Source organism: Charadrius vociferus, unplaced genomic scaffold (genome assembly GCF_000708025.1).
Source record: "Charadrius vociferus isolate BGI_N301 unplaced genomic scaffold, ASM70802v2 scaffold1073, whole genome shotgun sequence".
Taxonomy (NCBI): Eukaryota; Metazoa; Chordata; class Aves; order Charadriiformes; family Charadriidae; genus Charadrius; species Charadrius vociferus.
Window position 1 is genome coordinate 2025 of NW_009647448.1, and position 14753 is coordinate 16777.

Here is a 14753-nt window from a genome sequence, read left to right on the forward strand (position 1 = left end):
TACATTATAGCTAAACTCAGTATTTCCTAGATGCATTTTTTTTGCAGTGGTTAAGAGTGTTTGGTTTTTTTTTTTTTTTTTTTTTTTTTTTTTAAATAAAACTGTGTATTATCTTATAGGGCTGCAGCTTTCAGGGGTATTTTTGTTTTCAATGGCATAACTTTTTACCATAATAGAACCAGATTAACACAGTCACTTGGTTTAATTGCAGATTGGCAAAAGAAAAAGTTATGTATGAAAAAGAAGCAAAACAGCAGGAAGAAAAGATTGAAAAAATGAAAGCTGAAGCATGTGATGATTATGGAATTAAGAAGCAGGTAAACTATCCTAAAACTCATTCTATAAAATCCTTCTTTGCTCTAATTTAATCATAGTCATTCTTAAATAAAAGAATCTCCTGTACTTTTTTCCAGACTCCTGTTATGTAAGTACTGGACTAAAATCCTGTCAATTATAAAAGTCATAATATGCATTTGTAGAAACTTCCTTTGTTCCACAACTGTTAAATTATAAGGAGACTGGGTATGGATTGTTTAGCATTTGGTGTCAGGATGGCTATCACTCACTAACAATGGGTATGGTTTAGAGTCACTATTACAATATGATTAAATTTTTCTTGGAAGGTTCCCCATAAAAGACAGTTGGTATGTGCCCTTTTGGAAGGAGGAGTGTCAAGTTTCCTTGTCACTGAGAGAAGGCTTGGGTTTGGGAGATTTGTTTATATTCTTTACCCAAGTGTGGCATGTCTGTCTTTAACTGTGGCCTTTATGTTCTTTCTGCTAAATATGTTATCTTTTAACTATGTTTTCCCAAGCATTTCCCAGATGTTTTCTCTTAAATCTTCACAGAAACTGAAACTGTAAATTAAAATTATTTTCCACTTGTTTCAATAGTCTGGTGACTTCGTGTTATAAAACCTACTGTTCTCCCATCTTCATTGTCAAACAATGGAAGAATAGGTTAAACAAATCCTAATATAAAAATAAATGAAAACAAGCTAGAAGAAAGCCCTTTTAGAACAAACTAAAACAACTTTTTAAATCAGTTCAGATTTCAGTTCATGTGTGCACGTCCTGCCTTGCTTTCATTATGCCATGAGAAAGAAATACAAATAAAGAATTTGTATGCAAATAAAGAGTTGTATTTATAGAGCTGAGCTGTCTTCTGCCTCACCACAGACTGAGACTCCAGGATCCTACAGAAATAGTATTTCTGAAGATCTGCTGATGCTAACAAGAGCTAATGAATGCAATTCCTGTTTTTAGTGTCCCCCATTCATCAGATTATTTGACTGCACTGTGGTATTTCTGCAGTGACCTGCAAGATATCATCAAAGTCAAAAACAGCGGAGGCTGTGAACTTCTGCTGTGAAATGAAATGTTACACACTACTTGAAGGTATTTTCAGAGACCAGTGACAAAAGCCTTCAAAGAGAATAGTCTTGATCCACTTTTGCCTGATCCACTTTTGAAAGCAATCAATTCCTCCAATGACATCTTCACTTATTGTTGTTTTAGAGCACTCTGCATTCTGGAAGTCATTAATATTTTAGGTTATAAAGAACTTGGATTCTCAAAAAGAATGTGCATGCTTTTCATAGGATCAAATTTCTTACGCTAAAGAAAATTATATAATACCAGGAGAGCTTGCTCAAAAAAAACCATTTTGGATAGAGTTAATACTTTGAGAAGTTCTTCAGGAAAAATATCTGTACTTACACATTTTTAAAAATTGCTTTTAGTTAATAATTCCTAATCTGAAGAGCTATTTAAAAAATATGGTTATAGACCTTATTTCAGTAATTAAAAATAGCATTTGGGGTATGGGAATGAATTCAGTCATTTGAGACTAGGAGAATAAATCTAACTTATTTTAGCTGAGGTATCAGCTGCATCAGATATGTATATACAAATCAATCCAGAGTTGAGGGAGGGATGCTTAAAAGCATTGCTTACATCTTAATGTACTACTATTCTCATTTAGCTTTCTAGTTATAGCTCTGCCAGTAGAACATATGGTTTAACAGTACAGAAGTGTCTAAGGAAAAATTTACTTTAAAATTAATAATGCCATTCCTAAAGCATATGTAGACTTTAGGGTATGTCTGGTCAAACAATAGTTTGACTCAATATTTTTCTCCTAACTCCTTCTAAAATTGGGCACCTTGTGGTTCCTGTGAACTTAAGTGATCTCTAGCTGAGGCAGTGACCAACTAGGGTAGTTGGCAGTTGTTAGATACTAGCCTTTACCTGCACTGTCCAGAAAGACTAATTTAATGAGGAGCAGATTCAGTAGCTGAGAAACAAAAAGGACAGTTTGCTCACAGTGCTGGTATATTCTGACCAAGAATATAACTTGAAGACCCTGTATATTACCATTGTCCTGGGTGCATATTGTATTTGCATTACTTGCTGTGTCTCAACTCATGTACTTCAGCTGAATCCAAGCTGGGTGTGATCTATTTCTGGTAGGTAGTATATCCCAGGGAAAGAATCGCTAGCATTATGGGGCAGGGAAGCCCTTCCTTTCCCATCACTTACAGCTTATTTAAAAAAGGGAGAAGAAAAAAAAAAAAGAGAAACCTCCACACCAACAAACAAAAAAAAACTAAATGAAAACAACAAACAACCCCCCCAACCCCACCAAAACCCCCCTAACCAAAAAAACCCACTCTATCTGTTTTTTTTGTCTACAAAAGGCAGATGAGAAGTTTAGAATTTAGGGGAAAGCTTATAACAACTTATTGGCAGAAAAAAACATAATAAATGAAGAGCAGTATTTGGGGGAAAAAAATACTATGAAAGAAAACATTTTCATAAATTTTATATCTCAAAATCACACTATCTTCAACCACAAGACTTTTAGGAAAAAGGGTTATTAAGTATTTTAATAAAATACTAATTTGAAAACAATTTTAATAAAAACTGAACTATTTTAATAAAAACAGGTTTTTACAAGTTAGAAAAAAAGTATTAAAAGACTTTTAATGTATTCTATCAAGTGTAAATTCTGCATATAGTTTCTGTAGAGGGTCATGAAGACCTGACTGGTAGCAGCAAATAATGCTGTTGTACCTCCGTGTGGATTTTTTTTGGTAATGAATCCTTAGTTTTCACACAGTTGTAATGGTTCTCGATACATGAAGACTTTACACAAGGCTTCATGATACTTTATCTGTAATAGAAACTTTTCACTGTAGTTGCTCATGAATGCACACTAATGGTAGGAACCAGTAGTTTTCTGTATTTCTGTGGTTGTTGACTTGTCCCATACATAAATAACATCCTTTCCCATCTCATGCTTTTATCTTGAGGCTTGTGAGTGTGAGAAGAGCCTGAGGTATCTACTTATTTCCTCTCAGTGGGATTGTAGATCTTCTCTGGAGTTTTTGTTAACTGTCAGCATTTTTACTGATAAATAATATTTTTAATTTTTTTTTAAATAGTTATCCTACAGTTCCAAATTATTTCTCGTTTAATGTCATTTCCAGATGAATTAAAAATCCAATGGATTTAACATAAAATTAATATCTGCATGCCAAAGAGTACATACAGTCTTGCTAATATGCAGTTTTTCTCCAAATATTAGTGAATATTGTTATTACCACATTCGTCTTCTGGAGCAACTGCTACCTGTTCTGAAGCCCTGCTTCCCAGAAAGTGGCTGGACATCGCCTGCTGATGGGAAGTAGAGAATAAATCTTGTGTTTTTCTTTGCTTCCGAGGGTGGCCTTTGTTTTTGCTTTTATTAAACTGCCTTTATCTTGACCCATGAGTGTTTTCCATTTTATTTTCGCCCCACCCCTTGCTGAGGAGGGGGAATGACTAGAGCAGCTTGGTGGGCACCTGGCATCCAGCCGAGGTCAATCCACCACAGCTCAGTTGGGTTTTTTAACTCTTTCCGCCCCTTACCCTATTGGCTCAAACAAATTTTCAATTTTCTCACTGATCAAGTACAGTAAGATTAGATGAAACATACAGTTTCACTGCAGTCTGATTATTTTCATAAGGTTGGTTGGTTTTTTTTTTCCTAAGAATATATGATCTTTGCTTAATAATCTGAACTTTGTAGCTCTAGCTGCTTAGGTAAAGAGGCAGTGGAAATGCTAATGAAGGGTCTAATGCTCCCCCCTTATGTATTTGGACAGTATCCTTAACAAGCACAACTTGTTTCCCTAAAAGCTAGCAACTTGTAATTCTCTGTACTAAATACAGAATAATATTCATAACATACAGGTGATATTAAAAATGCTTTCAAACTTCAGTTATATTGCCTAATATGCTTTCTGAAAGAGACCAAATGACGAAAAATCATTACTGTGATCTTCCTTTTCCCCTTCTGTTTTCCAGAGGCTGTTTTCTTTATTATCTAGGCAGGTATAAATACTTTTTGGATTCCAGATTTTATACTGAAGATTAAAGGCATTTGTGCAATATTTGGAATAAGTTAGTATGGCAACATTCCTATGGTAGAAAAGACTTGCCACTGAGATGGGACACAATTCATTTCTTTGGTAGTTGGGCTCACTTTTTCTCTGCTCTAGAGGGAGGAGAAATATCTGGACTTGACTTTTCGGCCTTCTGTTTATCTAGGAAACTTCCCATGTCTGTTCTGCTTCCAATTTTAGCACAAATACTTCCTCAGGTATTTTGCCTCCACAACAGATGGGGGATTCCTCCCAGACCTTCAAACTTATTCTAAAACATCTCCTAACCAGCCTGCTACCTTTTAGCAAAGCATGCATTCAGAATCTGTATGCTATCTTAACAAGCAAACAAAAAACAACAACAAAAACCAACCCTCTAAACTTCTCCCCCCAGGCTTAACCTCATCAGAGAGAAAATTTGGTTATTTGTTCCAACAAGGTTGAGCCATTCTTGTTGAGAAAGCAAGTCTGTCTTTAGTCAATGTTTTCTTCATGCTACTCCCAAAGAAAAATCTTCATTCGGGTGTTTACCACCTCTCACCTGTTTACAGGGCAAGGCTTTATATTTGCATCAATATGGATCTGTTCCGGTAGAATTTTGAGTTGCTGGGAGGAAATGTGCTGTCTGCTGATTAAATGACAACTTTCTGTAATGGATAATTCCATTGTCACCCTCTTAAGTTAATTTTAAAGAAGCAGTATCTGTGTTTTATGATACAGAGTATTTAATTAAAACTTTTTCAGTGGAGGACACCAAGTTTTGCTTCTGTCTTCTGAACGGTATCTCCATTTTTTACCTTCAATTCATGTGATGTTCTCCCTCCATCCCCCACTGCTGGCAATGAAGAAAACCTTACAGTTGTACACTAGTGGGAAACAGCCAGTGACAATATGTTTTCCAAAAAGACCAAAGGAGCCTTTCTGCATTTTATGTCCTAAAGTCATCTGCTTTAAAAGAAGCAGGATTGGCCCTCACCTGAGAGGGGCTGCAGAGAAAGCTTGTTTGAAATACCGAGGCATTTAGATCTAGAGGGTTTTCTTCTCCAGCTTTCTTGCTACAAATGGTAGTCAGTTTGTGGTTGATATATGACCATTTCGGTGCCTGAAACACTCAAGCACTATAGAAACAAAGCAACGTTCTCCAATTCTTTACTGCAAGCTTTTATTCATGATCCTTCAGAAGCGTTTTGATCAAATGTATTTGGCAAAGAACTCACAACAGCCTGCGGTGTGTTGTATCCTATATTTGTGGCTAGCTCAAGCTTTCTTTTGGGCCTGTGATGTGAAAATAAAACAAGTTACTTCAAAGGAAGTAGAACTAATAAAACTTGGTTTCCTACAGTTCTTGTGTGTGTTTGGTTTTTTTCCCCCCTCTATATTCCCCTTAATGCTGTATCACCTGTGAGCTCCTGCCTTCCCTATACCCAGTTTTCTTCTACATCACCTATGCTGTCCTACTGCCTGTGCCCCCTTGCCACCATACTGGCCCAGCACCTTGCGCCTTTATATTCCCTGATTTCCAGTGAGGTGGGAAGTGATACCATGCTGTGGATTTAAGTTACAAATATGTTGATTAGCCAACCAGTAGCCTTAGCATCACTATTTACTTTCTGATGAAAAGTAGTTCAAACAAGTAGCGCTTTTCTTAGCGAAATGAATTATTTGCATGCTTTTTCTTTTCTTCCCTACTGTCTTTGAGTAGATCCATACTGTTGTGCTTATCTGTTTTCAGTTGTGCAACAAAGGGCAAGTGATTATGAGGCAGTATTTAAAACATGAATATATATTCATGTGTGTGTATATAATTCATATATATATATGACTCAGTCACTGTTGTGGTTTAGGTCAAATCTGCTACTGGGAACATGAGGGACCCCAGATGGGACCGACAGATGCTCCCCTCTACCCCTCTTCAAAGAGAGAGGCAGAGGAGGGAAAGAAAGACTTATGAGTTTAGAAGAAACTAAACTACTTTAATGACATATTAATAATAAAATAAAAATAAAATGATCACAGGCAGACAAACAGACAGAGTCCTCCTCAGACGTTGGCCACTGAAGAAAGAGAGAGCAAGCTGACCCCTCTGATCTCTCAGCTTTTATACTGAGCATGAGGCAGATGGGATGGAATACCCTCGTTGGTCAGTTTTGGGTCACCTGTCCTGACCGCTCCTCCTTGCAGGCGGGACCCCACTATGCTTTTCCGCTTCCGACCCTCCAACGGGGCAAGTAACAAAGTTAGCTGTCCTTGGTTGTTATAGCAATAAGTATAAGCAAGGTCCTCTCTGCATACCATGCCTGGGCATCACCTATAAACATAAGTCTTATCACTCTGAGAGAGTGAACACTGCACAATATGCTGTTAATTTCAGTAGTTAGAAGAGGCCTAGCTAAGAAGCAAAGTTACTGAACAAAATTGGTCCTGTTTTACCTCAAACCAGGACAGTCACATTTCTAATTTTTCTTAGCCTACCTTTTGTGTTTAGAACACCAGTCCTATCATATAAAACAATATTGTCACCATACCCTGTGACCCAGTAGTATATCCTTCTTAGGATCGAGGAATGACAGAGCAGACTTTCTTCTTGTTGTTGTTTTCAAATTATTTGTGGGTCTGCATACCTCTAAATCTCTTGTTAAGTTGTGGGTCAGCTGAAAAAAACCAAAAATAAAACCAAAAAAAACACCCACCATCAAACTCTGCTTCCATCTTTTTGAAGCTGATAAAACTGTTGTCCCCATTATACAATACATGTCATTTAGGCTGAGCAAAATTGCTTCCTGTTGCCGAATACTTGGTATCAACACTCAAGCAATAATATTTATTTGTATTCTTAAAATATCAAAAATTTGTTTTAGTACAAGTGCTTGGGTGAGCCAAAAAATAGAGAATCTGCCTCATCTGAGCAGCTCTGATCTGCCTAGATAAGTTGTAAAACTGGCTTTGAACTTTTATCGTGGGACCTGCTAAAATCATAGTTGCTTATATTTAAAGCCTTAGGCATTACCTCCTCAGCTGTTTCTCAGAGTTGTTTTTGGCATTTGTGCTTATTTTGAATGTGTAAAATAATTGTCTGGGTTTTGTTATGGTGCCCTTCCACTTAAGCAATTGGTATGTGGACCTGTGTGTTTGCATCTATTTGGCTTTTCTCTTTCCAGTTCTGCTTTATCTGTCTCTGGAATTTATGGAAAACAGACTGAAGGCTACTGATAGTGCATTACGCACACTAGTTCTTTGACATCTGAACCAATTTACAAAAAATCCTCATCATGTTTAGTAAATAGGCTATATATACCCCAACAGTTAGAGAGCTCCATCACATCTGAGCAGACTGCTTTCTTTTGAAAGATGCCAGACATCTGCTCCCTTCGTAGAAATACCTTCAATCCTGAAAGACAACTGACCAGAAATGTGGCTCTTTGAAGAGATTTGTTTAACTGGATTTTTCAGTACACTAAAAGGAATAGGGATGTCATCCTCACTAGTCACAGTAGTTCTTCTGGTCCTATGTGCACTTACTGACAACAAATTCAGTTTGCTTCTCTCTGTACATACTGTTGTGCCTTATTACTTTTGTCTTAGCACTTTATTTAGATGTGCTTCAAGTATTCCAGTTTTTTAATACTTCTATTTGGCATTGTAATTCACAGAAACCTTGCAGATATTTATGGTTCTTTGCAAAGTTAGATCAGTTTCATGTAATAACTTCCTCTGTGACCTGCTTTTAATTAAAACTCCTTAGAATTTAGTCAGAAAGTTTCTAGAATGAGTTGGGGGAGGGGAGAGCGCTGCTGTTTAAATTCTGATAGAATTTGGAGAGCAGACACTTTTTAAAAATTCCAGTCCTAAAGCTTACCTAATTATTTGAGCTTTTGACTTTGCTTTATTATATACATTTGCAACAGTAAATGGTCCATCTTGGAAAAAAAGTGTTTTATGTAGAAGTTATCAAAGTTTGCATAGGTAGTTCAGTAATCAACTAATAATCTTGGTTCCACAAAATTCCTGTTCCAATCTCCAACTGTTTGTACCTACTGAATGTAGTTACAGGATTTATCTTCCTTTTGTTTATTATCGCATAACTGCAGGCAAATGTAAATAAAACTCAGGTACCCCTTTGGATCTCAGTCTAATTCTGTTTTGAACAGAGTGGTTAAGGTAGCTTTGTTCTTTTCTTACAGCAGCCAGGACTACAGCTTATATGCCTTCCCAGATTGCTTATTGAGTGGCATATATCAAAAAAGTTACTACTTTCCATATCATCCACCAGCTTTACAACACACAACTATTTAGCAACACCAGCCCAAGGAAGTCATTATTGGATATTCTCACACCTGTAGGTATTCTTTGTAGAAGAAAGTTGTAGTACATAAAGCAGAAGGCATGATCTCATGGCTTACCTCATTCTATAGAAGTTACAAACCTTTATTCATTCACTACTGAAACTGTAACATGCAGACTGACTAGTCTTATTTTTAATACAGTCAAATGCTGAATGCTTAAAAGAAAGTGATAATACTGATGAGAACTAGGACTTGGGGGTGCTTAACTTTTTTTAAACATTTCTCAACCATCTTTGCTTCATCAAAGTAGGCAGGTTTTGCCCTAGATTCTCTGAAAATAAATTAGAAAAAGTTTTTAAACCCTTTCTCTCAAAAATGACTTGAACTAAGAACTTAAGCATATGACACTTAAGAATGATGATAATGTTGTACTGCCTTCCTGTATGCATAAATACATTCTTAGCCATAGCTTATCTTCCCTTTTGTGATGACAGTGTTCCCTTCAGCATGGAGCATTAATACTGAAAGAATACAACATAGGAATGACAGAATGAAGCAAGCCATTTAAAGTGAAAGCCTTCTGTTGCAGGTAATCCTGAATGCAGAAGAGGATTCATACTTAAATACCTAACCTATTTTCATTTGTAAATAGATTTAACATTATTGAACAACTCTGCGCACCTTTTCTTCTCAGTGGTTGGATTTCAGATCCAGAAATGTTCCATGAAATAAATGTTCCCTTGTATAAATATGAATTTTTCTGTAGGAGGCAACAGGATATTCAGATTCGGTGGGGTGCCAGTTTAGTAATTTTGTTCCAAGTGCACGGTGAGGATAATCTTTCTCCTAAAATGAAGCACAAGTAATAACTTTTAATGCATGATAAGCATCAAAAATATGAGCCTGCTGGTCTTTGCTTTTCATTTTTCTTTACCTTTCTCTTTCAGTCAGAACTTCCTGCAGTGTGCACACAACGTGATCAATAACTTTTTTCATGCAGTAATTATCTCTATGTGGTATTATCTGAACACTGTTTTTCTTTATTACCCAAAAGATGTAGGAGATATTTATATAACCAGCTGATCCCATTTTGGATGAAGCTGCTTCACGACAGCAGGAGAAAGTTTGTTTTAAATAGCCTTTTTAACAAATGCTATATGGAAAGCTTACCAGGCAGTACCTTTTTCTGAGGAAAAAAATATTCTAAATACTCTTTTGCACTTAATACTTTATATTTAATTAAGCACAAAGTAAATGGAAGTGTCCTGTAAATTAATAGAGTTTTAAGTAATTATGTTAAGTGTGTCTTTTAATAAAATAGCCTATTCAGAAAATAGGTACCACTGTCCTTAAGTTTCTAGATCATGATTGGACTACTGAATTTTCAGAATAAAGACTTATCTTAAAAAATAACATTCCTATCTGGAATACATTCTCATTTCATTGGCATCTAATTTTCGCAGATTGAGATTTTACAGGAGTCACGAATGATGATTCCAGACTGCCAGCGCAGATTAGAAGTTGCACATGCAGATCTTACTCAACTACTAGTAAGTATAGCACCAAAATCCACTGATCAAGAAATGCTGTTGTTCCTTGATGAACTTGGATAAACATGCTTGTCTCTACTGCAATTGCAGCATATTAGAATTGGATTGAAGAATTACTTTTTATAGGTCCCAAGACTAGCATCCTATAACATACCAATATTTCATTTTGGATAACTGTCTGCAGGCTTGGTCTTCAGTCTATGAAAACTGTGTGTGTGTTAGAATATTAGAAGCTGTCTTTAAGGGAGCACATGCTCAACATACACTTAAATACTGAACTGTTAGACTGGACTCTGAATTCCTGTGATAGTTACATGATCAGAAAAAAATAGTTCACTTGCTTTAGGGTAGTCTTTCTAGATCATGTAGATGTATATAATATGCTCATAGTGAACTGAAATAGTCAAAATACTTTTATTATGCTATGGACAAGAAACAAGACAGCTGAGTCCTGTGTACTGCTTATATGATTTATTAGCAAGATGAGAACTAGTGCCACATTTTTAAGATATGAATACCTGCAGGAATAAATAGTATCTTGTACAAATGGAATAAATAGTATCTTGTACAAATAGATTCACTGAAACTGTACTAAGTTTGGAGATAGTCATACTTATTTTAAAAGCTGATTTTTCAACAACAACTCTGCTACACATGTAAATGCTACCATAAATTAAGCCTCAGACACATTTGATAGCTAAAATACAAGTCCCTTTTCAAAGGAAAACTCAAGGTGTCCTGTCCTCGGGTGGTATGCCTCTACTGGTTTCCAAAAATAAATGCTCAGTACCTGTCAGGATTTAGGGTCCTTTTGTCATTCAACTAGTTACTTGACAGTTAGATGGTCTAGATTTCAGCAGCATGCAGAAGTGATGGTATTGACCCATACACTGTGCTGCACAAAGTTAAAATGAGGAATGTGGGGAGTTACTATTCTTATTAAGAATTTGGAAGTCTTTAAAGGTTGCTTTCTGTTCTTAGCTCACCTTCAATGTTAAAATCAACTGTGTAGTAGTATGGTTTTTTAAGTTGTCAATCTCTGCTTAAGCTTTTTCCTAATGGTACTCTTGTACTGAGTTCTGTTGTTATTGGTTCCAGTTATGCTGTCCTTGGTTTTAAATATTTATTTAACAAAATAAAGGTATGCATAGGTCAAATCTATTCCCATGTGACAGCCATTATCCTGGACTTTAAGCAGGACAAAAGGAATTACCTGTGCTTTGAATTATGTAAAACTAGTGTTTTCAATAATGATATATCCCTTGTTTCATAGTTTCCTTCTTAAATTTAATCCTATGTCCATTATTTTCAAAGTATTCAAAAGTCTTATTTTTATTTCCAGGAAAATGAAAAAGAATTGGAAGAAGCTGAAGAGTATAAAGAAGCACGTTCCATACTAGAGTCAGCAAAGCTGGAAGCCTAGAAGTTTTTCAGTACTCTCTTTATATGCATTAGCACTGTGTCCATTCCACACTTTCATTTGATTATGGCTCTATTACTATTGTTGGCTTGCTAAGGTTCCCTTTATGTAAAGTGGCCTTTCTCTAACTGCAAGATGCATCAAATAAAGGATGTTCTGAAACATGTGTTCCATATTTAGGCAAAATAGAAACATTTCCAGTTCACCTCAGTTACAGAAAGGAAAAAAATAAAGCCCATTTAATGTAAGCATAATAGTGTAATAGCTAATATACAGAACTTAATCTGAACAATTCAGGCTAAGAAAGTTTAGCTATGTAAGGAATGCGAGGGACCAATAAATACTTTAGAGGCACCTTATATTTGAAATAAGCCATTATAGCATAACAATCTGTACTGAAAGAAAAGATGGAGTAAATGACCCTTCAACATCACCCATCTTTTTTCTGTGATGCAATTTATTTGTAATTTTATCAAGTATTACTCCTTGTTTATCTTTGAGCCTAAGACAGAATTAAGAGCTGATTCCAAATCTTTCTCAATTTGCCCGGGGTCGATTTGTAGAGCCCAATTCACGCAATTACTATTGATCTAAATTCTGTGTTACTTTTTCAAGAAACGGAATTTAGCAGTTGACTAATATGTTGTCAGTTGGATATGCTGGTAAGAGTTCTGGACTGAATGCTTTTCCTGAAAGCACCTTGTCTTACTTAAGTGTGTTTCTTTGAACAAAGCTCAAACCCCAGAAGCTGAAAGAGAACTAATGGGTAAGGGAAAAACGCTTAATCTGCCTGGAAGACCAAACATGTACAAAAGCTGTGGGTCCTTCAGAATGGCTTCTCTAAACAGCAAAGAGTAAGCTCTGATGAACAAGAAAGCTTTTTACATTAGTTTTTCTAGTTTGAAAGTTTTTTGGCATGTTCCTTAAAGGCAACACAAAGCACAGTGTACCTTTTTGGTGCTATATTGAATACTCTTACTAAAATTTTTTGTTAATTTGCCTGGGTTTGGGTAAACTGCAGTTTCAGTACCTCTATTTGTGTACCTTACTCTCAATGTGCTTAATAAGTCTACTTCTCCATCACTCTTAAGCACTGCCCTGACAGATTATCAACACTGCAAGAATTCTGATTGACTGCAGAATGACCTACTTTTGAAGTAAGTGACCCCAGACCAGTATTAGACAGAACTAAGAGCTAAAAACTGTTTGTGACAACACTACGGTTTCATAAGAGTATATGCACACCTTCTTACCAGCATTGTGTCCTAGGCACGTAACTGCCAAACAGACACTGTTCTGTTCAGGGCAAATGAACTCCTACTGAGGAGAACATCTGTCTTTGCATACTCATTTCAGTCAATTTCTTCTATGAACCTTCACCAGGAACAGCAGCTTAAATATGTTATCACAGAGACACTACCACCATCGGTAATTGGCTCGGCTTTGGCCAGCAGCAGGTCCGTCTTGGAGCCAGCTGGCACTGGCTCTATCGGACATGGTGGCAGCTTCTGGCATCTTCTCACAGAAGCCACCCCTGTAGCCCCCCCACCCGCTAGCAAAACCTTGCCACATGAACCCAATACAGCAACCCTGAACTTCTGCTTAGAGTCCAACATCTATGTCAGTTATTTCTCCCAAAACACAAGCAGAGGATGCAAGCTGCCATTGCATCCTTTTACCCTTTTCTTTATTAGCCAAGCAGCTACCACTTCCTTGAAATATGGAAATCTGCTCTTATAATTTGCCACACTATACTACAAACCAACCAACAACACAAGACAACTGAAATTTTACACTCAAAAATAGATTTTTGGGATGACTTAAGTATGGGGAGCAGGGCAAAGCACAATCTGGTCCAAAAGCATTTGCACAAGGAATATCACTATGTAAAGGTAATTTCTGGCCATAGCTTACTAGCATAAAAGGAATGAAACTGAATAATGTATTTTTTTCCAATCAAAAATATTGTTCATTGAGTTGAATTAGCGGAATTTCACTAAGGTCACACAGCATAGGGTAAAAGGAGATTTATCCATTGAAACGCAGTTTCAGAAGGGACAGAGTGTGCATCAGATCCAAGACTTAAGTAAACCTCCAACAGAATAAGCCTGCTTCCCCTATCCTGTAGGCACATAATTAGCTACAAAAAAGGACTACAGTGTACATCTCCAGGAAGATAATGCTCCAACTTCCCTTAAGAGAAGGGAAGAGCTAACTGTAAATGAATATTTTGGGTTAAATCTACAAAAAGGATAAAGGTGGTACAGCATGCCCTGTGCTAAATTCTTTGAGTTCGGAAAAGGACTGACTGCAGAGTGCGGAGCCAATTATCCCAGTACCACTGGGATGGGCAACCATTCATAGATGTCTAATCCTCATGGACCTGCAGAATATAGTGCACTCCATGCTACAAACACTTTTGACATGCTCCGTCAGATTTTGACTTTCAAGCATGGGAAAAGTTTGGGCTTTCAGAATGGCATTCACAAAAGGCAATAAACTAAGCAAGAAGTTTCTAGCCAGCAGGAAGTGTCAAGACTAGGAGCAGGAAAAGGCAGGCTTTATCTGCCATCTAGAAGACCTATTTTCAAATCATAGAACCATAGAATGGTTTAGGTTGGAAGGGACCTTAAAGATCCCTTTAAGGTCCCATGGGCAGGGACACCTTCCACTAGACCTGGTTGCTCAAAGCCCCATCCAACCTGGCCTTGAACACTTCCAGGGTCAGGGCCTCCACAACTTCTCTGGGCAACCTGTTCCAGTGTCTCACGACCCTCAGAGTGGAAAGTTTCTTCCTAAAATCCTTTCTGTTTAACCTAAGGCAGAGGCTTGAATCCAGATCTGCCAATTAAAAACAAACAAAAGAAACAAACAAACAAAAAAAAACCCCACAAAACCAAAACCACACACAAAGTCACTCTATTTCCTTAAAATAATGTACTGGTTTGGCAACCCCCCTTCCACATCTCTAGTGAAAACCTTCAACTCTGAGCTTCAGTCTCCCACACTCTTAACACTGACTGAACTAGCTTTAAAAGCCCAGACTGAGCGCTCTCCCACAGAATACCTAGCAC

At 36.9% G+C, this 14753-nt stretch overlaps 1 protein-coding gene across 1 annotated transcript; it reads left to right on the forward strand.

The window, feature by feature from the left end:
* The first annotated feature begins 215 nt into the window (after window positions 1-215).
* Window positions 216-11682, forward strand: LOC104282594 (tubulin-specific chaperone A-like). Its single transcript, XM_009880697.1, has 3 exons — window positions 216-317; window positions 10173-10259; window positions 11602-11682. Exons 1-3 carry the CDS (start codon window positions 231-233, stop codon window positions 11680-11682), a joined length of 255 nt encoding a protein of 84 aa, XP_009878999.1. The 5' UTR covers window positions 216-230.
* The last annotated feature ends 3071 nt before the right edge of the window (window positions 11683-14753 follow it).

What these genes read in the sequence shown, in the direction of transcription:
- LOC104282594 (XM_009880697.1), top strand. Translation starts at nt 231, where the DNA reads ATGTATGAAAAAGAAGCAAAACAGCAGGAAGAAAAGATTGAAAAAATG. An exon ending in ATTATGGAATTAAGAAGCAG is followed by an intron (nt 318 to 10,172) that starts GTAAACTATCCT and finishes TAATTTTCGCAG; the next exon opens with ATTGAGATTTTACAGGAGTC. An exon ending in CAGATCTTACTCAACTACTA is followed by an intron (nt 10,260 to 11,601) that starts GTAAGTATAGCA and finishes TTTTATTTCCAG; the next exon opens with GAAAATGAAAAAGAATTGGA.